This window comes from Myotis myotis, unplaced genomic scaffold (genome assembly GCF_014108235.1).
Source record: "Myotis myotis isolate mMyoMyo1 unplaced genomic scaffold, mMyoMyo1.p scaffold_m19_p_8, whole genome shotgun sequence".
Taxonomy (NCBI): domain Eukaryota; kingdom Metazoa; phylum Chordata; class Mammalia; order Chiroptera; family Vespertilionidae; genus Myotis; species Myotis myotis.
In genome coordinates, this window is record NW_023416390.1 from 6,470,885 (window position 1) to 6,497,843 (window position 26,959).

The 26,959-nt window shown below is 42.8% G+C and overlaps 1 protein-coding gene across 6 annotated transcripts; it reads right to left on the reverse strand.

Moving 5' to 3' along the window:
* On the reverse strand, positions 1-26,300 carry GTF3C3 (general transcription factor IIIC subunit 3). Of its 6 annotated transcripts, none has more exons than XM_036319728.1 (18): positions 26,064-26,299; positions 24,800-24,920; positions 22,969-23,162; positions 22,192-22,315; positions 21,679-21,870; positions 21,030-21,195; positions 17,330-17,477; positions 16,745-16,817; positions 15,657-15,760; positions 14,632-14,803; positions 12,238-12,440; positions 11,832-11,933; positions 10,615-10,750; positions 8,228-8,465; positions 7,197-7,387; positions 5,282-5,406; positions 1,870-2,022; positions 1-1,250 (listed from the first exon to the last, which is right to left on the reverse strand). In XM_036319728.1, exons 1-18 carry the CDS (start codon positions 26,163-26,165, stop codon positions 1,128-1,130), a joined length of 2,667 nt encoding a protein of 888 aa, XP_036175621.1. In that variant the 5' UTR covers positions 26,166-26,299; the 3' UTR covers positions 1-1,127. The 6 variants fall into 6 exon arrangements, with proteins under 6 accessions (XP_036175621.1, XP_036175620.1, XP_036175622.1 ...); XM_036319727.1 differs by having other exon boundaries at positions 16,742-16,817; XM_036319729.1 differs by lacking the exon at positions 11,832-11,933 and having other exon boundaries at positions 16,742-16,817; positions 26,064-26,300.
* Positions 26,301-26,959: the final 659 nt, after the last annotated feature.

Consider the following 26,959-nt stretch of genomic DNA (forward strand, 5'->3'; position numbering starts at 1 on the left):
TAACTCACTTTCATTAAAAAAATACTTTATTTAAATTACATTTACATACACAGAGGGACAATAATGCACTGACTTATTACATACAAGTTCTGCTTCTCGACTATGTCTACAGTGTGAAGAGCCCCACTGCATTTTTGATCCTGTCTCAGGCTTATTTCCTCCCACGCTTGGCCTAGGTTACAATCCATGTGCACATTTAGAGCATTTATTTTCTCCTAAAAGAAACTCTGTACATCTAACAAGTGTTGTTATCTTAGATCCAAGAGCATTCAATACTCTAGTCCATATATACAGTTCCCAGCCCTCCTATATCCCTAGTGACCTTGAAATGGAAACCAGGCTATGCTATTGAGCATCACCCTCTCTTTCTTGTCAGAAAGCCATTGTCAAACACTGACAGTGTGCTTCTTAAGCTGCCTTGGAGCACAGTGTTCTGAAGTAAGCCCAGCCTCCCAGGTCTCAGTCTACGTGGATAAGACACATACAAATTAAAAGGGAAAAATTAACTCAATGATATGTCTTCCTACCATTAATCATTTTAAATCATTTTGTACAGATAAGTGAATTGCATAACTGTGCTGACATCAGAAATATTCCCGCTTTGTCTTTCCTTTAATCAGCAACCTCTTTTGTAATAGTAACAGGCACTAAGTAATAAATGGCTGACAATGACGATGTATGTAGAAATGTAACAAACATTTCTCAAGTTCGGTATTTAAGGAATTGTATTGAGAGAGCACACCTGTCTTACTACTGTATTCTGGCATCTATCACAGTGCCTGGCACAGAGCAGGCGTTTAACATATGCACAGATGAATAAACAGTATGAGTGAAAAATCAGTGTATTCCACTCCAAACCACTCAAACGTTACTATAGTCCATTTCAGCCTGGGGACAATTGTACTAAAAATACTAAAGGAAAATGACAGGACAATTTACAAAATCTTGTAGAAATAATAATTTTTACATACCTACCAAAAGATCATTATGATATGTTAAATACGAAATACACGTTAGATAATTCCAAAATTACCAATACTATTTGGGGGTTAATAATAAGCCTCGAGACAAAAGGTACTCATCCACACACAGCAGCTGCCCAATGTCCCTTTCTTGGCTGAGGGGCCCTAAATAACACAGTAGGTGTACAACAGCCTCTGCGCCATTCTGACATTCCCGCTGTTCTGATAAATGAGAGACAAGTTGTAGGCAATATCTCTTCGTAAGTCTACCTGGTCAACCTCTATACCCTAGGGGGAAAAACACAAATGAGTTACTTATAACACAGTGAGCAGATGCAAAAACACCTGTACTATCTAACAGAAAGGCACATAAAGAATGGCAAAGGTCAAAGACAAAGAATCTTAAAGGCAGCAAGAGGAAGACAGTTACCTACATATACTTCTCTTCAGAAATTAAAATAAAAATTAGACTTTAAACACAGATTATCATAGTATTGGCAACACTTTACCCTATACAACAGTGTCTTAAAAAACAAAACAAAAACCTACATTAATACTGGTCTTTCATCTTTAGAAAGAAATGTGTTAGTTACCCTTGAACTTGAAAATGAGCAATGACTATATTACTCAATATTCAGGCTTCAGGTCTACCAGCTATTACCTGTAAGCCACAGGGCTATCTTAGGATAACTAACATAGTCATAATCACAAGTCACATATGTCCACGTGGTTGCTGATCAAGAAAAAAGCCAGGATGGCAAAGATGGACTTGTTGCTGACCATTATTCCGTGAGTGGATTCAATAGGGAAAACACACTTTAACATGCCCGCTAAAACGTATTTCACTGCCTGGACCACAGCTGAGCTGGCTGCACTTCTCTGCATGTGAGAGCAAATGGCACGATACCTCTACCGCCATCGGAGGGAGCTCCAGGGCCCTGTGGTAATAGTGGATGGCAAGGTGGCTCAGCCCCAGCTGGTGAAAGCCGCGGCCCATATTGTAGAATGACTCCTGGCAAGGCCCACGTAGACTGAGGTAGCGATTAAGAAAGGAAAAGCCCTACCAAAAAGAAAAAGACAAACAGTTCAGCATTTCACTCCTTGGACAAGCATGAACTACTCTATGTGCCAGGTGCTGGGGACACAAATATTGAGAAAATACACAGCCGCACCCGAACAGAACACCTGCCGGCACTGGGTGTCAGTCACCGTGCGGCCAGACGCTCTTCTGAGGGTGTAAAGATGTTTTAAGCGAAGGATAGAAATATTCATAGAAAACAGCCAATGTTACAGCTGGCTGTCAAAGGTCCAGTCTATAAAAACACAGGCTATATGTGTGGTTCTATGGCTTCAAACTGGCTTCTGTGGCATTGGAGGCCAGTAAACTTTCGGTCTGAAATATGTGTCTAAAAGCTTGAGCAGAATACAAAATGAGTCCTTCAATGATCATTTAGAAAGGTTTGTGCTCAGGAGCAAAATCACTTGGATACACCTAACCTTTCTCAGTAAATGGAACCTCTTATAAGTTACTTCTTAGGACCTTAGTAACCTCTAAACCCAAAAGCTTGGGTGTTGTTGTTCCCCCTGAAAGCTTCCGACAGAGAGGCCTTACGGAGACACTGATCTCAGAGCACAGCTGGAAGCATGCAGCCTCGTGGTCACAGCGGCCACACAGCAGCTGTGCCTCTGCCTCTCCCCACATTCCCTCTCCCCTGTAGGCAGCTGCAACTCCTATCACCCGCCGGAAGCTACAGACTGTAGTGCAAGTGTCCTGTGCAGTAAGTAAATATATTACTGAGAATTGAAAGTAAATCAATTAATTTGAGAGGCTAGAACTTAGAACGTTTAACCTACATAAGGGAGATTAATACAACGAATTCCCATTACCCATTATCTCTTGTTTTACCTCTCCCCCTACCATTTAAAACCTACTATTTAACTGTAAAAGTGATTTCAAATTTAGCTTCCAAATTGCGCTGAAGTACAGTAGGTCCTCACTTCATGCTATTGACAGGTTCTGCAACTTTCAGCAGAATGACATGGAAGGAAACCAGCTTACCAAAGGCTACATGAGGTCAACCCAAGGGAGTTCCCACAGCACGTCATCAGCATTAAAATGAAACGACGCTGAACAAGACCTTATTCAAGGCCCCGATACATGAATTCTCATCCTACTGGGCCTAAAAACTACATAATATAACTATTTACTAATGAGTTAATCCATAAAAATTCCCCATCTGGTGTTACCTCTCAACTCTGTGAACTTCATGAGGACAAGAAATGCAGCCTGTGTGCTCACTCCCTGCTCTAGCCACAGTGGGTATTCACTACGCATCTGCTCACATCTGTTTAACTTACAAACAAGCCTACACTGCTTGGTACAGAACAGTATCCACTAATAAAGGAAAAGAAGCTTAGAGAAAATGTAGACAGAATATTACAAATAAATGCCCCAAAAGGAAAAATTCAGGTTTTTAGGTGGGGTTTTGTTTTTTCACTTTTCATTATGGAAAATTTTAAATACATAAAAGTAAAAAAAAACAAACATTACAATGAACCCCAGTACCCAGTTTTAAAATTACCATTCTTTTAATTTAGGCGTTCTTTTAACCATTTTATTTTTTAAAAAATCATTTTCTAAATCATGCTACCTGACGCAAGCCAACACTTTCTTTCCTTCCCTAACTACTTAAACACACGTCTATGCATGCACCAAACCAGTGGTCGGCAAACTCATTAGTCAACAGAGCCAAATATCAACAGTACAACGATTGAAATTTCTTTTGAGAGCCAAATTTTTTAAACTTAAACTATATAGGTAGGTACATTGTTATTCACTTAATTAGGGTACTCCTAAGGCTTAGGAAGAGCCACACTCAAGGGGCCAAAGAGCCAGCCGTGTGTGGCTCGCGAGCCGCAGTTTGCCGACCACGGCACCAAACAAATTCACATAAAAAGTACAATCATAAAAACAGAAGTGTTGGGGATACAGTGTTGAACAAGACAGACAAGGTCTCTGATCTTGGGCTGTATGTTCTTGTTAGAGAAGACAAACTGCAAAAATGTAAACAAGAAAGCAAAAAGGCAGCTCCCAATCGCTGTAAGAAACGAAACAATTCTAAACAGGGGTGAGGAGCCTCTTTCTGCCCAGGGCCATTTGGATATTTACAACATCATTCGAGGGCCATACAAAATTATCCATTCAAGGGCCTTAAAAATTAGTCTGCTACATTTGGTCAAACATTTAATTAGCTTACCCCTAATGCCTTGGCAGGGCCAGACCACATGATTTTGTGGGTCTTTTACAGCCTGCAGGCCAGATGTTCCCACCCTTGCTTTAAAAGAACAATTTGTTGATGATGACTTAAGCAAACAGTTATAGCCCGGCCAGTGTGGCTCAGCGGTTGAGCATAGACCCATGAACCAGAAGGTCATAGTTCGATTTCTAGTCAGAGCACATGCCCAGGTTGTGGGCTCAATCCACAGTAGGGGGTGTGAAGGAGGCAGCCGATCAGCGATTCTCTCTCATCATTGATGTTTCTATTTCTCTCTGAAATCAATTAAAACATTAAAAAAAGAGAGAGAGAAAAGAAAAAAAAAGGACACTTAAAAAAAAAAAAAAGAGCCCTAACCAGTTTGGCTCAGTGACAGCGTCGAGCGTCGGCCTGCGGACTGAAGGGTCCCAGGTTCGATTCTGGTCAAGGGCATGTACCTTGGTTGAGGGCACATCCCCAGTAGGGGGTGTGCAAGAGGTAGCTGATCGATGTTTCTCATTGATGTTTCTAATTCTCCCTCTCCCTTCCTCTCTCTGTAAAAAGATCAATAAAATATATTTTTAAAAAAAGAAAAGAAAAAGTTACATATTCATACATTATTGAATGTATAATATTCCATATATTACTGAATATTATAATGTACAGGAGTACGTGTAGGTGTTGAGTCCATGAGGACTGAATAGAGGAGGAGGTGTTGGGGATTCCCAACACATGTATTAAGCAGGTGTGTTTTTTTTAAATCCCCATCCAAGGATATGTTTTTATTGATTTTTAGAGAGAGAAAAACACTGATGTGAGAGCGAAACATCAATCGATCGGTTGCGTCTTGTACACGCCCCAACTGGGGATCGAATCTGCAACCTAGGTATGCGCCCTGACCAGAAATCAAACCAGCAACCTTTTGGTGCACAGGATGACACTCCAACCAACTGAGCCACCCAGCCAGGGCATTAGCAGGTATTACTTTTGAAGCAGGTTAACACATTAAGTATATTCATTTTTAAAAAATATATAATCACGTAATGAGAAACCCAATTTAATTACCTGCACAATAAGAGCATGTCTCTTTAACACATACTTCTGAGAGGCCATGTGAATGAAGGTTAGCCCTATGCAGATGCTGTAGAGAGGGTCATGGGGGTGGGTGCGAAAGGCTTGCACATACTGGCCTGAAAAATGAGCAGTGATATCAGATGGTGTGATGAGAACATAGCCCCTTATTTCTTCAAATGTATTTATTCTAATACATTTTAAGGGTAAACAAACATTAGTGGTAGTTAACATATGCAGATTTCACTTTTTAAAAACATGTAACAAAATTAGAAGGATTTAGCCATGAATGTATCCAAACCATAAAGATTAAACATGAACAACTAAAAATAACCTTCTCTTAGGCACAACTGGACATTTTCACAGAGTCATACTTCCAAAATGAGTAATTTATCAATTGTGATCATAAACCTATCTTACGATCTTAAATCTATTTAAAGAGCAATGGAGGAATATGTCTCTTGATTACTTCTTTTGGAAAATTAATTATCTGTTTTAAAAAATCAAATGGAGCCGAAACTGGTTTGGCTCAGTGGATAGAGCGTCGGCCTGCGGACTGAAAGGTCCCGGGTTCGATTCCGGTCAAGGGCATGTACCTGGGTTGCGGGCACATCCCCAGTAGGAGATGTGCAGGAGGCACCTGATCGATGTTTCTCTCTCATTGATGTTTCTAACTCTCTATCTCTCTCCTTTCCTCTCTGTAAAGAATCAATAAAATATATTAAAAAAAAAAAAATCAAATGGAATGGATCATGGAGGTGAAAAAAATAATTTTGTTTTTTAGATAATGGATGTTTTTTTTATAAATGTAGCACTACTTTGTTTTTCCTTAGAAAAGCTAAATGTATTGAATAATAAAATAAGATGTTGAGTTTTTGTGAATTCCATATAATCTACATGTACAATTATCTCATGTCAAAAGCTTACCAATATGTGATGTGGAAATTTACGTGGATTTTTCTTACAAAATGATACATAATTTATCACATATAGATAAAACCTCTATTCCTCCCGCTCCCATTCCGGAAGGAATGGCACCATAAAGTCTCTTTGGCAACACAGAGGGCAGACTGCCATTTGGACTTTCTGTTCTTACCTTCTCTAAGTTTCTAAATGTAGAAAAATAAAATTAATTGTATTTTATATTTTCTTAATATTAAATGAACAATTCCAAAAAGCACCCAGTGGAAGAGAGTTTCACTGTCTGATGTCCCAACACCAGCCACGCAGTTTATTCAGAAGTGCGCTTGGCAACGCCAGCTTCTAGGCAGCAGGAGACACGGCCTTACTTTAACTGTAAACATTTGGGTGGGCATTTTCCACTTGGTTTCTTCTGACTCCACTCCTTACTATAGAACTTTGTTACACATGATTAATGAATTTTCCCCAAGTTTAATTACCATTAGTAAGCACTATGCAAATAAATCTTGATATAAAGACTTTTCTCCCAAAGGAATAAACTATCAGCAAATCTTAAATCCTTTTTTGTGCTACAGCAAATTAAAATCAGGTGGCAAAACATCTCTAATTAATGAAAATTATTTTTAAAACAAATAAGCCTAAGTAAGGAGAATGGCTGGCCTTTAAAATAAATTCTAAGACTTCAGCCTTTTTAAACCAAAGCTTCATAAGAGAAAATAATATTAATTATTATTATTGCTAACACAGCCACTTACTATATGTGCCAGGCACTGTTTTCAGTTCTTTATATTAACTATTTAATTTTCACAACAATCTACAAGGTAGGCTCAAGTGTTCTCTCCGTTTCAAGGTAAAGGAACTGCGGCAGAGGGAGCGGAGGGAGGATAACTCGCAGCTGGAACTGTGGCTCAGACCCAGGCACCTGCACATGAGGCCAGGCTCTCGACCACGCCTCAGACTTGACCAAGCCCTGTGCCAGGACACTCACCAAGGGCATGCTTGAAACTGCCAGACACGAAGGCATTGTGTCCATTTAGGACACACAGGGCATGGTTCTCAGGGTGCTTCAGCATTAAGCGGAGGCAGAAGCGATGGTGCCGCACTTCCTGGGAGTGCATGGTGACCTGATTGAACATGTTCCAGAGGTGGGGCCGACTGACATTCTCCATCACCATTACCCTGAAATTGAAGGACGACGGTGAGGGTGAAAAACAAGGTAAAGAGAAGACCTTCTTCATTTCTAAGAATGAAACCCTTCAGTGCTGTCCCACCACATTGCCATGTACCATCCCCCCAAAAGGGCCACTGCAATTTAAGCAAACCCTTTCACACACTGAAAGATTCTCCCAGAAAATGCTACTTAAGTCAGTATTTCTACATCTTGCTTCTGCTTCTTAACATAACTTTTAAATAAAAAAAACTGAACCAAGTGGCTTACGTTTCACTTTTTATCTCCCTTTCCACAACAGCTGCAGAACAATGATCACTGTAATAATAATGTGTGCCAGGCATTGTTAAAAGACTTTATATACATAACTCATTTAATCCTCACAATAATCCTATGAAGTGGTAGCATCATGATGTCCATTTTATAAATGGACCTTTTATAAAGAGATTAAGTATGTGAGAGCGCATGTTCTTGTATATTGCCTCTGTGGCTCACCAGTGAACTGAATCAACCAGTAGGCAACAGGAGAGCTAAAATAAAACAGCATATTAACCCTCGAACACCAGAATCTAACTTAGCGGTTCTCAACCTGTGGGTCTCAACACCTTGGGAGGTCGAATGACCCTTTCACAGAGGTCACCTAAGACCATCCTGCATATCAGATATTTATCTTGCGATTCCTAACAGTAGCAACATTACAGTTATGAAGTAGCAACGAAAATAATTTTATGGTTGGGTCACAACATGAGGAACTGTATTTAAAGGGCCAGAAGGTTGAGAACCACTGATCTAACTGAAAATAAATATGCCGTAGCAAAGAATCTAGCTGAAATCAGCTACTGGAAAGTCACCTGATATAGTTGTATGCCTTTCTGAAATTTTTGTCCAGAATTGCTGCAGAGAGACCAAAGTATTCTAGTTCTTTGCGTTTTTGTCTGTCATCATAAAATGGACAATATTCCAACGCAGAATCCACAAGTAACTCAGCCTCTTGGAATTGGGACAGCTCACACAAGGAGAATATGGCCTTCAACAGGAGGTTCCACCACTCCTCCTTGGTCATGACACTCGTGAGGACAGCAAATATTGCTGAAATAACACCAATGGAGATCAATCAGAATATTGTATGTATTTCCAGAAATAGCAGTTTCAGGAAAAAAATCCCTATGACTGATGTTAAGGTTAAATTGAATCCCCAGGGTCCAATGGCCTAAATCCTTGCCAGCACTCTTGTGACAATGATGAGAAGGGGTGGCCTTTTTCCACTCCGACTCCACCCTCTTCTGCTCTGCCTCCTGAAAGTCTGCACTCACTTCTGACTTGTCGACAAAGCCCAGCTACCTCGGTGCTGCTAATGCCTGTGAGGATGCCTCCAGGCAGGACAAGAGTGCTGTTCAGGACCGAGGTCAGATGAGAGTCTGCACATACAAGGCATCAAATGTTTGCTCAGCAAAGGACTTCAAATTCATACTTTGAGATTCAGATTGTCTTTGACCTTTTTGTTGTCTCAATTTTTTTTGTTTGGTCTTAAAATTTCTCTTTTCCTTCATTCCCTTATTTGTCAGTAAGACACCTCCCTTTTATAACCTTTGTGAAGTATCAAAAGCCATAAAATTTTTTTAGTCCTTAACCTACTAATTCTCCTTTTGGGAATCTATCCTAAACAGCTAGTCAAAAATATAGATAAATCTATAGATATGAAGATGCTCACTACAGTATTATTTATAAAAGAAAATTATCCGCCCTGGCCAGTGTGGCTCAGTTGGTTGGGCATCATCCCAGGCACTGAGAGGCTGCTGGTTCAATGCCCAGCCAGGGCACATGCCTGGGTTTTGGGCTCCATCCCCAGTAGGGGGTGTGCAGGAGGCAGCCAATCGATGTTACTCTCTCATCGATGTTTTTGTTTCTCTCTCTCACCCTCTCTCTAAAAAATCAGTAAAATCATATTGGAAAAAAGAAAAAGAAAATTATCAGAAACAACCATGCATCAAAAAAATAATGAGGGAATGGGCAGATAAATCATGGCACTGCTATTCAATGGACTATTATACATTCTTTAAAGAAAAAATCAACAATGAGCCTGAAATGAGAAAATACCGAAAGAGAAAATACGCAAGATCGGATATGGAGAAAAATGTAATTTAAGGAAACACAGTGCAAATACCTGAGCTCAGAGTCAGTGCGCTGGAGATGGCAGACTCTGAGCTGGACGCGGAGCAGCTGCCCTCACCCCTCCCAGGCAGCACCTTGCTTACTTTATATCCTTATGTCATCCCAACAGATTCAGCTCTTCCAGATTCTGAAACCCTGTCTGTGGCACACGGCCATGACGGCCACATGATTTAATAGACCTGGCCGGTTTGGCTCAGTGTTTAGAGCTTTGGCCTGCAGACCGCAGGGTCACGGGTGTGATTCCCCATCAAGGGCACGCACCTGGGCTGCAGGTTCCATCCCTGGTCCTATGTCAGGGTGCATGCGGGAGCAACCAATCGATGTAGATGTCCCTCTCTCTCTCTTTCCCTCTCTTCCTCCCTTCCTCCCTCCCTCCCTCCTTCTCCCTCAATTCAACTCTCTCTAAAAATCATTGGGAAAAATAAAATATCCTCAAGTGAGGATTAACAACAACACAAAGACTTAGTAAATGTCTATTGAATTAATTAACAGTGAAATAATTTTCTGCCAGGTATCTCCAGTTTATAGCCTACGTCTTTTCCAAAGTCTCTAAGTAATAATCTCACCTAAGCATATCTGATGCTTTTCCAGGTAAAAATAGATGCCTTTTAAAGTTGTGTTATTTGAGACCCAGTTAAAGCAACTTAATTTCAATTTCTATGACGAATGTTGCATTTGTCAAAAATGAATTTAACAAAGAATGGGACACATGTCATTGCAGTGACTGGACAAACACAGTAACTTGCACTGTCATCTAGTCTTTTCAAATTTCTTAAAATGAGGTACATTATCTTCCTAAAGTCAAAATTAAAAGTTCTGTTTACTTTTTTTAAACAGAAAAACTAAGCAGAGTTTTTCCTTTTAATATTTAAAAATTATTTACATATGGCCGTCCTTTTTCTTTAAACACCAAGTTTATTATATTTGAAGGATTTCAATTAGAAAATTTCACTTTACTTGAAAAGGCTGTATTTTCAATTAGATTACTACTGTCAGGTGTTACTTCGTGAGTCATTTTATCAACTCAGCCACGTTTTACGTAATAAAGCAAATGAAAAGTAATTACCTTTGGTATCACAATTTGCTGTCTCTTGGTCGTTGTTGTCTGATATTTTGTCTCGTGACACTTTAATAAGGTAGAGGTGCCTCTCTCCAGACTTGGAACTGGATATCAAACAGACTTGGGCTTTATTCATTGCTACCTGAATTAAAGATAATTTGACATTTTTTGGTCATAAAATTTTTAATAAAATCTATGGGCCACAAGTCACATAGGTGTGCCTGAAAGATTCTTAAGTAAGGAAAAACGAGACCAAGTTATTACGTATATAAACATCTAAAAAAAGACTGAATAGACATTTTTTCTTACTAAAGAAATTTGCGTCATGTTACTCACAAAGAGGGCAATTCACATCAATGTTATAACACATATAAACACCCACATAACCACCTCCCTGCAAAAATGCTATACTCTTGCCGAAACCGGTTTGGCTCAGTGGATACAGCGTCGGCCTGCGGACTGAAAGGTCCCAGGTTCGATTCCGGTCAAGGGCATGTACCTGGGTTGCGGGCATATCCCCAGTAGGAGATGTGCAGGAGGCAGCTGATCGATGTGTCTCTCTCATCGATGTTTCTAACTTTCTATCTCTCTCCCTTCCTCTCTGTAAAAAATCAATAAAATATATTTAAAAAAAAAAAAATGCTATACTCAGACAGGATGTCATAACCTAGAAAACGTTTTTGCAAAGTGAGCAATTTTGGCATATAGTAGTGTGTACAGGGCCAATAACCAATAATACTGTGGTTCTCACTTTTCTAAATATGGACTAGCAAAGATCTGTTTTACTTAATCTACAGTCAAGTTTATACTTTCATGCAGACTTTCAATTACATAATCTCTAAGTTTTTTGTCTCTGACTTTTACTTTTAAAAGTTTGAGTTTAGCCCTAACCGGTTTGGCTCAGTGGATACTGCGTCGGCCTGTGGACTCAAGGGTCCCAGGTTCGATTCCGGTCAAGGGCATATATATACCTTGGTTGTGGGTAAATCCCCAGTTAGGGGGTGTGCAGGAGGCAGCTGATGGATGTTTCTCTCTCCTCGATGTTTCTAACTATCTATCCCTCTCCCTTCCTCTCTGTAAAAAAATCAATAAAATATATATTTTTTTAAAAAAGTTCGAATTTAATAGAGTGAAAGAGAGTTATAAAACAGCTATAATCTTTATTTAAGTCATATTCTAACCATTGAAAAAGTCAGCAAGGCTACATAAAGATCATCACCCACCTTTAAAAGCATGGCTAGCATGGTAAGCAGGGTATCCATGTAACCATACATTTTGCCTTGTGAAAACAGTAGAGTAGAACGATGAAGCAGTAACTTCAGCTCCTAAATAAATATGCACATGACAGTCAGGGACAAGATTCCTTTGCTATCAGGTGTTTTGTCTTAAAAACCAAAGCTTAAGAACATTTGCTTTATGATCTTTAACTATATTAGATGCATTCTTTTAGAAACTGCCATTTATAGCGTCTAATGAGTGGCTGAAACTTAAGACTCAAAATCATTTTTCAAATACACTGAACTTAATACACTGAAATGGAAGCTGGTGTTCGCCGGAGAGACCTCCTGAATGAGGAGGAAGCTGGGACCCACTCGCACCAGGAAAAGCTTCCTTCCGCGCCCGGCCTACCTGCTGCGCAGCGTTGGCATCCTGTGCCAGCGTGTCCGGGTCATACATGGGCTCCAGGGCTTCCAGCGCCCTCTCAGGCCGGCCCAGCTGCTGCTGCAGGGTGGAAAGGGAAATCCTTGCGTCCAGGTGCAGGGGGGCCAGCTCCACCACTTTGCCGTAGCTCTCGGCAGCGCGCTCCATGTAGCCCAAGGCCTTGAGGCATTCTAGGAGGCAAGGAACGCACACACATGACTAACAGTGCTAAGCTGGCCAGAATTGTTTCTCCATTTTTAAAGAAATAGTTTAGCAATATCAAAAGAATTACAACAAAAAAAATGTGTGAGTATTTCTAGCACCTTAAAACAACTGTCGGCACTAATTTCTATCCACTGATTGACCAATCCATTGAATTCCTAACTAAATTCAAATTGCTACAAAGATATAATCAGCCTACACATGTACTTCAGGGTTCTGCTATATTCACTTAGCATTATGCTTTCAACATTTTCCCGTTTTCATCAGCATTTTGAATGATTATAATATTCAATTAAATAGATTATTTACTTACACGTATTATTTGACATTTAGGTTATTTCCAAATTTTTACTCTAAACTGCAGTAAACATCTTCATGTATGTAAGCCAGAGCTCACAAATTGGTGGACCAATTTAACCTACTGATGTGTTTTGTTTGGCCACTGAGTTAAAAACAATAAATTGTCTACATTTTTTAAAATTAGGATTTTTATGAAACCCAGTTACTAGCTTCTTCTGAAGAATGTGGACTTGACAACGGTGGGTCCCCCTCCCTCATGGCACACAAGCACACGCTGGGGAACAGCAGCATCTCGGGCAGGACTCTCCCTGCTCCCCTCCCAGCCTAACTGTCGTTACTGCCAGGCTCTTGAGTTCTGTGATCCCCAATCCCACACCTCACTCAATTATTTCCTTGGGATAAGTTCTCAGAAGTGAAGTTATTAGGCCCCATTCTTCAAATGTTATGCCAATCAATCATTACGTTTTACATCTAAACTTGAAAACAAATCCCTGTAGCATTTCTCCTCTCCACCCTAATAGCCACAGCACTAATTTAAGCCCTTATCATCATTTTTCTTTTTCACTGCAATTATATGCTAAAATGATGCTTTTGCCCAATTGCTTTCTCGAATCTCAAATTCCTCAAATCCCTCCTATCATCTTTAGGCTAAAGTCTGCTAATAAGGAAGACTACTTACTATGAATGGTTCATCACAATATATTTCTCATTTTTTATTTTTCACTTTTAAAGATATTTTGTTATTATGCTATAAGCATTAAATTCCTGTAATGATCGCTTATATAACGAGCCCAAATTTCTTTATGATTTTTAAATGATTCTGAGGTTTTATCTTCCACTCATGTCAAGCGACACAGGCTCAAAATGGAAACAGCATGTCTCAGCATCATGCTCATAGTTAAATACGATTTGAAATACCTACTCTTAGTAACAGGAGCAGGTTCAATATTCCAGCCTTAGGAAAGCAATAACAATCCCAGCTCTCTGCTCATGTCTTTAAAATCCAAACACCACACATACCATAGCTTTATGATGTTGGTTACATTTGTATTCATATTTACCCAGGAAACTGTTATCTTCCTTATTATGTGCTCTCTTTACTATTTCATATCTATATGTCTCAAAATATCTAAAAATGTCAATCAAGGCTTCTCCAGTAATAGAACTTTCTTCCATATGTAATATTTAAGAACTACTTGAACTTTCTGCCATCATGTAGTATTTTAAACAAGACTATTCAAATTTTAATGCATCTTTTATGTTGATTCAATAGGAAATGCTATTAGAGTATTTTTGGCTTTTGTGTTTCTTGAAGAGATTTAGTTGTATTTCTTAAGCTATTTTTCTACTCTAAATAATTTATTTCTTAGTATGGATGTAGATACAAAATTTATTCAGATTACTGTGGATTTGGAAATAAAATGACAGAGAAAACCCAATCTTGAGCACATTTTTTGGCTCAAAGAGCTTTGAAAATACGTTAATCTTTCCCAAATAACATATTAAATATAAATCTGTAAAAGTTTTAAAAAAATTAGAACACCCCAAATCTGACAACCTAGAAAGCAGAGGCGATGATTAAGACAGGTAAGCAGCGGTATTTAAGGTATTTTTAACAGGAATGTGTTAATCCCGCTTCACTCTGGCAGCAGGAAAGGAATCCTTCCTCCAAGCCTCAGGGAGGGGCAATCACTGAGTGACTTACCAAGACCATTTAAAATACGGGCTTTCAGAGAACTGCCCTGAGACCACCTTCACTAAGACCTACTGTCCTGGGGAAGCAGTAATGACTACTGTCCTGGGGAAGTAAACTCTTGTCTCCTGATGATTAACCCTCTCCCGCCCACAGGGGAGCATTACCTGCGTGCCGCAGCCAAACCACTGCGAGGTTGTACCTTTCGGAACAGACCAGCGCGCTAAGGAGAGGAAGCGCAGAGCTATATTCCCCAACGTCCAGGAAAGCCTCGGCGACATCCAGATACAGGTCTCCCATGTCTTCCGGGTTCTGCTCCACCAGGGTTGTCAAGAGAGGCTAGACCACAAGATGTAAGCCTGAAGTCAATCTTCAGTACAAATGTGCACATCCACGTCTATTGCTCTTTTCCACACACACCCGTCAGCAGGGGCAAGCCTAGGAGAAGGCTTCATACAACAGCTCTCAACCCCCCATTTCCTATTCGCTTCTGAGCCTCTATTCAAGAGCTCCTGCTGCCATATCCGCTGTCCCACATCACCCGAGGCCTGCATAAGGCAGGTGGGAGCAGCTGGGCAGCGCTGCTCTGTGCTCCTCCTCGGGCAAGTCAAGCACAGACCTGCCTCAGACACCTGCATGGCTGACTTCCTTCAGGCCACCATTCAAATGTGTCCTTCCCAGGGAGGCCTCTCCTGACCACCCTATTTCACACTGCAGCTCCTCCCACCCCAACATTCCTTCTTCTCCCGTTTGATTCCCCCCCAGGGCATTTATCACCAACTGACATCCTATTATCTCACATACTAATTTTGTTTATTATCTATCTAACCCCATCAGGACAAAAGACTCATGTGGGCAGGGATTTGCATATCTTATTCAATACCTATCCTGAAGTCTGCAAAGTAAATGCCCATTTTTTAAAATTTAATGAAATTGGTCAGAAATTACCAATTGTCTAGGACCCGATCTCAATTCTGATCTCTGCACTGCGATCATTTTAAAAGAAGAACCAAGTATGCTAAGCCCTGTTCCAAACACTCCTGGCTTTTCTGAGACGCCGCACAAAGACGCTGAGAGCGACTGCCCGGTTATTGAGAAACACGAAATCTAAGGTCGACAGACAATTTCCCGTCATCGGGAGAAATCACTGCGAATTAGAGCTAAAGCAAGTGCAGACTTTCACGTGACTTACATTAAGTGGTTCGAGGATGTTGAGGTGGACAAGGCAGACCATCAACTTCACCGTGATGTCTATTGGCACCCCCTCAGGGATGGTGCAGGTCACATTCTCAGCAGCTGTGGATCAGACAGACGGGCAAAGCACTTCCTATTGCAAGTGTAGAATGTGGTCAAATGAAGCAAACTGTGTCTTCTATGTAAGATCTCATTTACGTAATTCAAAGCAAATGATTCTGTGTCAATTCTAAACGTGGCCAACTCTAGTCCTGGGTACTTACACCTCCTTCAGTGTGACTTTTGGTAGCAATTATCCTTCATATTTTTTTCCTAATATGTAAACCCTACATGGACTCCCACACTTTCTTTCAAATCTACAAAGAACTAAAAAGACTAAAAGACAAACAAGAATATACAAATTCTCTTTTCTTCTTAAATTCAAAAGCCTCCTTTAGTCTTCACTACAAAGCCGAGTGAGAAAGGGATAGAATAATACAGTGCTGAAGTTTGAAGTAGAACTTTTTCAATGCTTAAGTTAAAGGTAAATTAGTACAGAGCATTTTAAGTCGTTTTTGAAAGGTAAATTGCTTTGATAAGCTGTTCAGGAACCCAGTCTTCTTTCACGTAGCACTAAAAAGACCCTGGGTCAGCCCTAGCCGGTTTGGCTCAGTGGATAGAGCTTTGGCCTGTGGACTGAAGGGTCCCAGGTTCGATTCCGGTCAAGGGCATGTGCCTTGGTTGCGGGCACATCCCAGTGGGGGTGTGCAGGAGGCAGCTGATCGATGTTTCTCTCTCATCGATGTTTCTAACTATCCCTCTCCCTTCCTCTCTGTAAAAAAAATAATCAATGGAATATATTAAAGAAAAAAAAAAAAAGACCCTGGGTCAATAGAAAAGCCATATTCAAAAGGACGTATTGAAGAATAAAAGGGACTGAAAACGTTTTGGAAAAGATTACGTGTACATGAATAATCACAAGAAAAAGATGTGATATCTCTCTTAGGAAAAAATGCTTCTTGGGAAAACTTGCTATGAAGAGTAACTGTCAGGTTCAACACGAACAAGGGAGGATTCTATACACTTTCCAGGAAGAGAAACTACAACCTGTATTCTCTTCTGAAGTGCCTTCTTCCGTAGCTCTTTTTTCTAGCATGATTCCAGAAAAATCCATAATTACCTACAAGAATTGAAGGAGGGAGAGAAAATAATACAGTAGGTACGTATAAAAAACCTTTTCACAATGCAAAGGTTTGAACAGTTAATTCAAATATTCCTTACAACATATGAATGAGCTATAAAAAACATCAGTAAGTCTCTTTAATATAAGGAACCACTGTGACACATTAATATTTTTATATAATTTTAACGAATGCTTAACTGCAGACATGTAATTCCTGTATCAAAGCAATCAACTTTTCCCAACAGGTTAAGAACTGAATGACAGCACTTATTCTGGCTGAGTCTTGCCACCCTGAAGTACAGCTCTGCCTGGCACCTTTTACCAGGTGACAACTACATTTTATATTTCATATGGAATCAGTATAGAATCAGAAATGTTTCCATACATATTTCTTTACATAATTTAGCACATAAGTAACATATATAACTAAAATGAGAAACTGTCTATTTGTAAAAATTTCTAGAACACAGAAATGAGTTTCAAACCTAAAGAGAAACACATGTTCCTACCTCCAGAGCTTTGTCGTACTGTTTGTTAGAAATGTACAGTTCAGCTCCTATGTTAACATCTTCCATGGAGACTAGGCCCTGGTGTTTTGAGAAAGCTTCTTGAATTACATTAATAGCTGAGGTAACATCATTGGCTTCATAGTAACTCCTAAACAGGTAAATGACAAAAGGATAGATTATAAAATTCATTTATTTGCTTAGGCCCTGTAGCTGATTTTCATTTTCTTAAAATTTGAGAAGAGAAGCAATCTTTAACATCAGAATCAGAGCTGATTCAGAGAAAGATGTCCAATGTCAGCATAACAACGTCAATGTCAATACCTCTCTCCCACCGCTCCCACACCATCCACTCACCCTCTGCAGCCCAACACCAACTCTCCTCCCTCCAGGGGCTCTACACAGCATTGGTCCTAGCCCGCCTCACAGTCTCTGCACCTTCCGGCCCTCACTCCCCTCCTCCGTGGTCCAGCACTGTAATTACTTCCTGCGCATCTCCTTAATACACCGCCCTTATCTCCCTTTATCAAAATCATATGCTAAAACTCCAAATATTAGTATACCTGCTTGTTACTCCAAACATACCTGCTCTCCACCACCAGCTGCCCACGCTGACTGGACTCATTCTAAATGAGTGACCACTAGCCTCCAGCGGCTCATGGTGCCGGTCAGCAATCCTGACATGTTACACTGACACTGGACATCTTTCTCTGCATCAGCTCTGATTCTGATTTTAAAGACGACTGCTTCTCTTCTCATCATTTCCCTGGCTGGTGACACTCTTCCCTACCGTCTGCTCCCATACCACCTTCAGCTCACTCTCAGGTCAGTGAGACCGTAACATAGGAAATGAATCCTCCTCCAATCACCCTATTAAAATGACACACTCCTATTCCTCAACTTCCTATCCCCTTCCCTGCTTTGGTTTTCTTCATATTACTTATCAACACCTCACAAACCATACAGTTAGCTGTTCATTTGATCACTGCCTATGTCCCCCAACTAGAATGTAAACTCTACAAGGGCAGGGAATGTTAACTCTTTGCAGTCGTATTAAATTTGGACATGGGTGTCGTACTGGTCGGAATTAATTTCCATTGAAAGAGCAGTGATACATAACATGCAAGATTATGAAGGATCAACAAGATTTATTAATCCTTTTTTGGAACTACGTCACTACTAGTAGAATCACTACAAACGTTATCACTTTCGACGTCAGAGTCAGTATTCAAGGTGCCAAAATAAAACTTCATTGTTACTTTTAGATTCGCAGTACACTTCTTTCGGTAACTTTCTTTTTGCCATTGTGGAGTACTATTTTGAAATATCTTAACAAGCGAGAATGCCTAATTACAGTTAAACGTAATTTGTAAAGCTTTATTTGAAATTCTGCGAAGTATCTCCGAAGCTTGTCGATTTCTTCACTCTCAAAAGGCGACTGACTCGCCACAGTGTTTTGCACGGCGAGTGTGGAACGACCGCGTTTGTTTATATTGAGTTTCGATATCTCCGATTTGTCGGGGCAATGTTTTGGTTCGTGACAAGGTCGCTTAGACACTTAAGAGCTTTCAGAGAAATTATGAACGGATACATGAATGAACAGAGTTAAGATTCGTACGGTTCCTTGCTGTGGTGGCTGAGAGCAGACATATGACCGGAACGGAAAAAAGCTTTGGTGGCTGAGAGTAGACAAACGACCGCAAAGGGTTAAAACTCATCTAATACTGGATCTCCTGGTGCTTGTACAGTGCCTAACACATCTACACTAAAAAAAGAGAAAGATGCAAACTAACCATCACTCCATCACTGCTACACCCACAAGCCAGGCCCACCAGCCAATCAGGAGTGAGTATGCAAATTAACCCAACTAAGATGGCGGCCATGGAGCTGGAGTGAGCAGGAGGCTCTGGTTGCCCCCGGCGATGGAGGAAGCCAAGCTTCATGCCTGCCCTGGCCAGACCTGGGCTCCGCTCAAGGCTACAAAGTTTCAATTATAGAAGATAAATAAATCCCAGATACCTGCTTCCAGCCCCCCCCCAAAAAAAAGAAAAAGAAAAAAAGGAGAGGCTAGGAGCTTGGGTAGCTGGGGGGCATGGCCAGCCTGAAAATGGCCATCAGTCCCTCACCCAGGCTGGCCAGGCACCCCAGTGGGACCCCAACCCTGATCCGGGACACCCTTCAGGGCAAACCAGCCAGCCCCCACCTGTGCACCAGGCCTCTTTCCTATATAATGAAAGGATAATATGCAAATTGACCCTAATAGCAGAACGACTGGGAAGGACTGGTCACTATGACACACATCGACCACCAAGGGTCAGATGCTCAATGCAGAAGCTGCCCCCTGGTGGTCAGTGCGCTCCCACAGGGGGAGCTCTGCTCAGCCACAAGCCAGGCTGATGGTTGCCAGCACAGCGGTGGTGGTGGGAACCTCTCCCACCTCCTCAGTAGTGCTAAGGATGTCTGACTGCAGCTTAGGTCTGCTCCCCTTCAGCTTAGGCTTGCTCCCCGCTGGCAAGTGGACATCCCCTAAGGGCTCCCGGGCTGCCAGAGGGATGTCTGACTGCCAGCTTAGGCCCGATCCCCCGAGGAGCGGACCTAAGCTAGCAGGTGGACATCCCTTGAGGGGTCCCAGACTGGGAGAGGGCACAGGCCAGGCTGAGGGACCCCCCAGAGTAATTTATATTCAACAAATATTTCTGGTAGGGAATTAGAGACTGAGAGAAAGCTTCATCAATCAAAAGTTATAGTAACAAGATTTCCCTTTAGCAAAGACCTCTGAGGCAATGGCAGAACTGTTCATCATCACCCTGTCCCAAGAAAAGTATAAAATACACAGAGGAAAACAAATGTACTAGTAATTCATAAAGCAGAAGCTTACTGGGCGAGCACTTGTGACAGCTAGAGATCTAATTCATAACAAAATGCCTAGGAAGATCCTCAATGCTCTCATATACGTCAAGGATCAATTTAGGGCTGTGCCTTGCCTTAACCAATTTCCTAAAATGCTTCCAGTATGCCTACATAATCCATCCTTGGGAGCACAAGGTGAGTTCACAGGTAAGCATCTGCATGACAATGGCTATGGAATTAACAGGTTAACCCTAAGATACCCATATGAAGATGGTTAATGCTAGACTGAAATACTATCATAGGTGTCTCTAGAATAGAAAGCACACCACAAGGAATCACTTAGCCAAAATGTTTCCTGCTTTGTTTTGCTGTACAGCATGTCAGAGAAGTAAATGCAGTTGGACATAATATTTTAGAATAAAATATATGCCAAGTCAGTAGTAGACGCTAACTATAAAGAAAATTTTGCATCTTAAAATGTTCTATTAGCTCAAGATAAAGCGATTCAGAAGATCCCAAATCACAAACATTTCATTAGCACATCTGCAGTAGTTTAAAAGAATATTACTGCAAATGTATGTAACTTCAAAAAAGTTATGGAAAGCTGGGAGCCTAGTCACCCTTTCAAAACGTGCTCCTTTCTAACCTTCCAAGCACTTGAAAAGTAACTGTATATACACATTTTTTTAAACAATCACACAGTTGGATTGGGGGAAAAAACACACCAAAAACCCCAACCTACCTCTCCATGTAAGCAGATTAGAAAATACAAGAAGCAAAACCTCAATAAGAAGTAGATTTCTAAACAATGATGATTAAGAACAGCATTTATATACATTTCACTCCAACTTACTTTGCCATATCTCTAGCCAACTGCATAAACCGGTCTCCATCAGATGGAGACAAAAGGTTTAAGATGCGCCTATAGCCATCCATTGCCATTTTATGATCTCCCATCTGCTCATAAAGGCTTGATCGCTCCCACAGATAACGAACATTCGTAGGTTCATATTTAAGAGCTAAAGAGAAAAAAAGATAGATTAATCTTCAAATGGAGTTATGGTACCGGGTGTGACCCATCTTCTCTTTGGAAAACTTAATAAACTAATTCGCCTATGTAACTGAGCTGGTTGTTGGGGAAGAAATCTACCTTTACATGAACTCTCAGCGAGGTTTGACCTGAGACCAGACTGAACTTGAATCGTATTAACCTTCATCTGGTCACTCCAGTCTGACATGAGCCCTCAAGGAACAGCATAGAACCAAGCTTGATCTTGGTGGGAAGATAAACATTCTATTCTTGTACTAACTTGTGCAGTATTAGCTCATAATATAAAGTTGCTGATAAACATGAAAACAGATGAACCCCAAATACCTCTGATATAACAGAATACAAGGAATACTAGTAAATTTCAACTAACATCACCCCAAAATAGCAAGCATAATTATCAGGAAATCGATTATGTAACATTTTATAAAAAATGAGAAAACGTTTTAATTACCTTTTGTGTAGCAAAAAATTGCCTGCTTAATATTGTCTTGTTCCAGAGACATTTCTGCCAATCTAACCCATTCTTCAGTGTCACTAGGATTTAAATGTGCAGCAATCAACTCAAACTGCAGTGATTTCTCCATGTCACCTTGGTCCTCATATATCATGGCCAGAGTAGAGAATGGCTCATAAGCCAGGGGAGCTATAATGAATTAAAAAGAAAAAATTCCATTGGCTGAGGGAAGAGGCTTGAGCTGACATCAAATTTTGTATGGCTACTTCTTCTAATATAGAAACTATTTAAATAACTCTATTGGAATTATATAAACTACTTAATGGAATTTAAAATAAACACTAGATTATATCTGCTTTATTATATTTTCACACTTTGGCATTTTTCAAGCATTCTCTTCTCTAAGCAAAGTGTAGTTTCATGAACACCCCTAACTCTCACCAGGCTCCCCTCATGAAAGCCCCCCTTTGCTAAGGAAAACTGCACCGTCAGCAATCCCCTGGGAAGCACCTTGTCGGATGATTTCCATGCACATCAGAATCGCCTCTTCATGTTCTCCCCGAGCAAAGCGGATGTTGGCTTCACCCATGAGCCCTCTCAGAGCTCTGGGAAGTTTGCTCCGAGGCCTCTTCTCCTGCACAGAGTGAAAAGGACATTCTGGTTAAAATACAGCCATGTCTTAGGCTTCCACTCCAACCACATTAGTAAGTACAGACCATAACAAAACCGAGATTCTTCTTAAAACGTTTCAATCTACACTCAGACCTAAGGACCAAATGGCTAAATTCAATCACAGAAAATAAGAAATTATTCTATGTTATTATCCAAAATAAGCACCTCAAATAATTAAAACAAAACAAAAAACAATAAAATTCCCTACAGCAGAAAGTTCAAAGCACAGTAAAATATTTAAAGAAAGCAAAACCAAAGTGATCAGGAATTACTTATTTTACTACATAGAATAAGTAACAAATGGAGAGCTGGATGCTGCAAAATAAATGTATATGCCAGGGGACTTATATGATGCAATTCTAAAGATCCTCCTTTCAAATCTGTATACTCAGATTGAAGTTGTAAAAAATACCAACATGGACCTTTTAATAGCAAAACTATGGTACACTTTAACACATGAAATAATTAAGGTTTTACATTTTAAAAATCTCTAAATGAAACACAAGAAACCAGTAACAGTAGCTGCCTCACAGTTTTCCCTTTCTTACGGTTTTCATTCTTTTCCAATGTCACATTTTTACATTGTTTCTATTACCAAATTAAGTGAGAATTTACTTTCATCATTTTCTTGGTTTCACGATTGAGCACCATCTCCAACACAAAGACATCGCCAGCAGTGGGCTGCTCAGGTGTTTCTTCTTCCTCCTCCTCCTCCTCCTCTTCTTCCTCCTCCTCCTCATCTTCATTCTCTCCAAGCATGAAAGCAAAGACCTTGTGAACTGACTTACTAACTCCATCTGATGTTTCTCCTGAAGAAAGACACATTGAGATTGGGGGAAAGGGGGTGGGGAAGCTTTAGAACATTCAGTAGTGAAAGCAAAACCAAAAAAAACGGTATTTTTGAAAGACAAATTTCTATCCCAGCAAACTTGAGAACAAAAAAAAATAAAAAATAAAAATAAATTTAAAAAAATAACAGACAAATGAGCACTCCCCAAAAACAACCCAAGAAAGAAAGCTGTCATAAAGCCAGGTGCTTTACTTTGTAGGAATTGCCTATTCATCCTGTGGGCCTCACCTAAGTAAAATTAAATGGGAAATCAGAAGTGTACACAGTAACAGTTAAAAGCAGAGAGGGGAAAAAAGAATTTTAAGACATAGACCTAAGAACTAAATAAGCCTGCTGGTCTAGAAGCAGGTGGGACAGGACCATGTGGGACAGGACCAGGTGGGACAGAGCCAGGTGGGACAGGACCAGGTGGGACAGAGCCAGGTGGGACAGGACCAGGTGGGACAGGACCAGGTGGGACAGAGCCAGGTGGGACAGGACCAGGTGGGACAGAGCCAGGTGGGACAGAGCCAGGTGGGACAGGACCAGGTGGGACAGGACCAGGTGGGACAGGACCAGGTGGGACAGAGCCAGGTGGGACAGGACCTGGTGGGACAGAGCCAGGTGGGACAGGACCAGGTGGGACAGGACCAGGTGGGACAGAGCCAGGTGGGACAGGACCTGGTGGGACAGAGCCAGGTGGGACAGGACCAGGTGGGACAGGACCAGGTGGGACAGGACCAGGTGGGACAGAGCCAGGTGGGACAGAGCCAGGTGGGACAGGACCAGGTGGGACAGGGCCAGGTGGGACAGAGCCAGGTGGGACAGAGCCAGGTGGGACAGGACCAGGTGGGACAGGACCAGGTGAGACAGCACAGTGATTCTAGGTGGGGCTTCTAGAGCCAGGCTGTCTGGTGTCAAACTTCCCCTCCATCTATCACGAGATGAGTAACCTTGGGCACTGAAGTCCGATGCACCTCAAGTCCCTCACTGTAAAAGGGGTTAGTAACGCCGGCCTTAGTGCTGCTCTGAGGGTGGAAGGCGTTGTTACTTACATGCATTTAGAATAATTATCTGACCCCAACATGAGCGCAATACTATTTCACATTAAAATAGTATTATTATTTCAGAAACGAAAAATAACATGACATACTTCTTTTATAGGGGAATTAAAAAAATAAATCTAAAAAGGCTCCCAAACACTGATGTCAATTTGAAACATTTCTCCACAAAAATAACCCATATTCAGTAACTCAGTATTTACTGAGCACCTAGTATAGGCACTATGCTCCCAATAAGCCAGGAAACCGACCACAGAATGCCACTCAATGAAAATGTTTTTGCTAAATTAGGTACTACTCTTTAAAAAAAACAAATACACATTTTTAAACTGACTTCAGAGAGGAAGGAGGGAGGAAGGGCACCATCAATGATGACAGAGGATCACTGACTGGCGGCTCCCGCAGGCCCCCCACGAGGGGCTGAGCCTGGCCCCCGGGGTCCATGCCCTTGACGGAGCCGGGACCCTCCGTCCCAGGCCGACACCGCCCGCTGAGCGGACCAGCGAGGGCCACCGGGAGCCCTTAACCTCTCACCAGGTGCCACGATCGGACGCACCTTCGTTGGCGTCGTCCTGGGCTTTGGCAGAGCCGGTTCCCGAGCACGAGGACGACGGGGCTTCAGCGTCGGTTGGGTTTCCTTCAGCCGGTGGCTTGCCTTTCCCCTGAAGAGCCTGCGACTGGAGATTAATTCGTGATTCCACAAGCTGGCGCGGGCTGAGCTCTCTGCAGCTGAGCAGGGGCCTCTGCCTCACCCTGTGCGCGAAAACCCGGGCGGGACCCCAGGGCACGTGGACACTAACGCTCGGTGCCCTGCACCCGGAGTGCTCGCGGCTCGGTCCCAACCAGCGGTCTGTGAAGCAAAATAACCACAGAGCTGGGGGTTTCCTATTCACCTGCCCGCGGCCCAGCTTTCGGAATGGAAGCAGACGGCGCTACTCGCTGCACGAGTTGGGAAAGAATCGACCAATCATGTCAAAAGGTGCCATTCTATTTCCCCCAGACGTCAAGTCAACGAGAACATACGGAAAATTCAGATATTTCTTCCTAAGTATGAAACATACGTAGGAGCGAAGATTCTGTTAGACACGAAAATTCACGTGGTTGTGTGTGTGTGTGTTTTTGGTGGAAGATTACATCACACCATGGGGAGACCCCTCAGAAACGGGACCGCAAGTCCCTCAGTTTAAACAGAGAGACTGCCCGGCCGACAGGCTCCGGGGCTGAGCGCTGACCTGTGACCCCGGAGGTCACGGCGGGGGCGCAGGCCGGGGCGCGGGCTCCATCCCCGGGGGGCGCGTGCAGGAGGCAGCCCATAGGGGTTCTCTCCCATGGGTGTCTCTCTCCCCCATCTCCCCCTCTCTGAAGTCAATAAAAATGTGTTTTAAAAAACAGGCCAGTGTGTGCCATTTAAAACAATAATAATAATAAAAACAGAGAAACTGAGCCCTAAAGAAGCGAGGTGAGCCGCCGACCGGAAGGCACACAAACACTGGGCGGCAGAGCAAGGCCAGCACCAGGCCCTCTGGCCCCGCTGCCCCCACGGACGGCCCCCCCCACGGCCCCCCTGGACGCCGGACGGCCCCCCCCCCCAGCCCTCCGGACGGAACCCCCTGGACGGCCCGCCGCGCCGCCCCCAGGAACCAGAAGTCCGGCCAGAGGGACGGAGAAGAGCTTCCAACCGGGACAAAGCCCGCGGGGGGTGTGGGGTGAGGAGCTGGGCAGGGAGGGGAGTCCCCGGCCCGCCCGCCTAGCGAAGGGGTCCGGGCCCCCAAGTCTCTCAGCCTCAGGACGGGGCGGCCCCCAGCCCCGCGTCTCCTCACTTTCTTCTCGCGGGCCTTCCTCTCTTCCCTCCGCCTCTCGAACTCCTCGAAGGAGATCTTCCCCTCCAGGTAGTCGATGAGCTCGGGGCTGAACCCCGACATGTCGGCCAGGCCCGGCAGGCGGCCCCGGAGCCGGAGAGAACCCAACGGGCAGCGCCTCCCCGCCCGACCCCGCGCCGGGAGCCGGGAGCCGGGAGCCGGGAGCCGGGACGCGGCGTCCGACCGGGAAACGGGCCCGGCCCGCGCCGCAGCCGCCGAGCTCGGGTTCCGGCGAGCGCTTGGCCCCCCTCCTTCCGGACGGCGCCGGCGGACCTTCCCTTCCGGCGGGCTTTTCCGGAGGACCTTCCGGCGGGACCCTCCTTGCTCCCCGCCCTCACCTGCGCCTGGTTCAAGTCTCCCGCTTATTATTAGGTGATGGTGGGGGGGGGCTTGCGGGGGGACAACAAACAGGGCCTTAAAGAGATCTCTCTCACTGGATCATTTCCCGCAATCCTGCATCGAGATGCTCCCAGCCGCCCTGGCCGGTGTGGCTCAGTGGATAGAGCGTCGGCCTGCGGACGGAAGGGTCCCGGGTTCGAATCCGATCAAGGGCGTGTACCTGGGTAGCGGGCGCATCCCCAGTAGGGGGCGTGCAGGAGGCGGCTGATCGATGTTTCTGACTATCCCTCTCCCTCTCTGTAAAAAAATCAACAAAAATATTTTTAAAAATTAAAAAAAGGTAAACCCCTTAAAAAAAAGAAAAGAAAAAAGATGCTCCCAATCTATTTCCTCTTCTGAATGTTTGTTTAATTTGATCTTCGCTGTAGCGGGAAGCTAAACCCTCGGGTTTAGTGTCAATCCGGTCTTCCCCCTCCGATGGGCGGCACAGGGCCGCGCCCTCTTGCACAGACCCTCCC

Excerpts from the sequence above, each read along its gene's own strand:
- GTF3C3 (XM_036319727.1), bottom strand. The coding sequence starts at position 26,165 with ATGTCGGGGTTCAGCCCCGAGCTCATCGACTACCTGGAGGGGAAGATC. Across the intron at positions 22,316-22,968 it reads AAACCAAGAAAATGATGAAA|GAGAAGAGGCCTCGGAGCAA; the intron begins GTAAATTCTCAC and ends CACTCTGTGCAG. Across the intron at positions 7,388-8,227 it reads AAGGCATACAACTATATCAG|GGTAATGGTGATGGAGAATG; the intron begins GTGACTTTCCAG and ends CTTCAATTTCAG.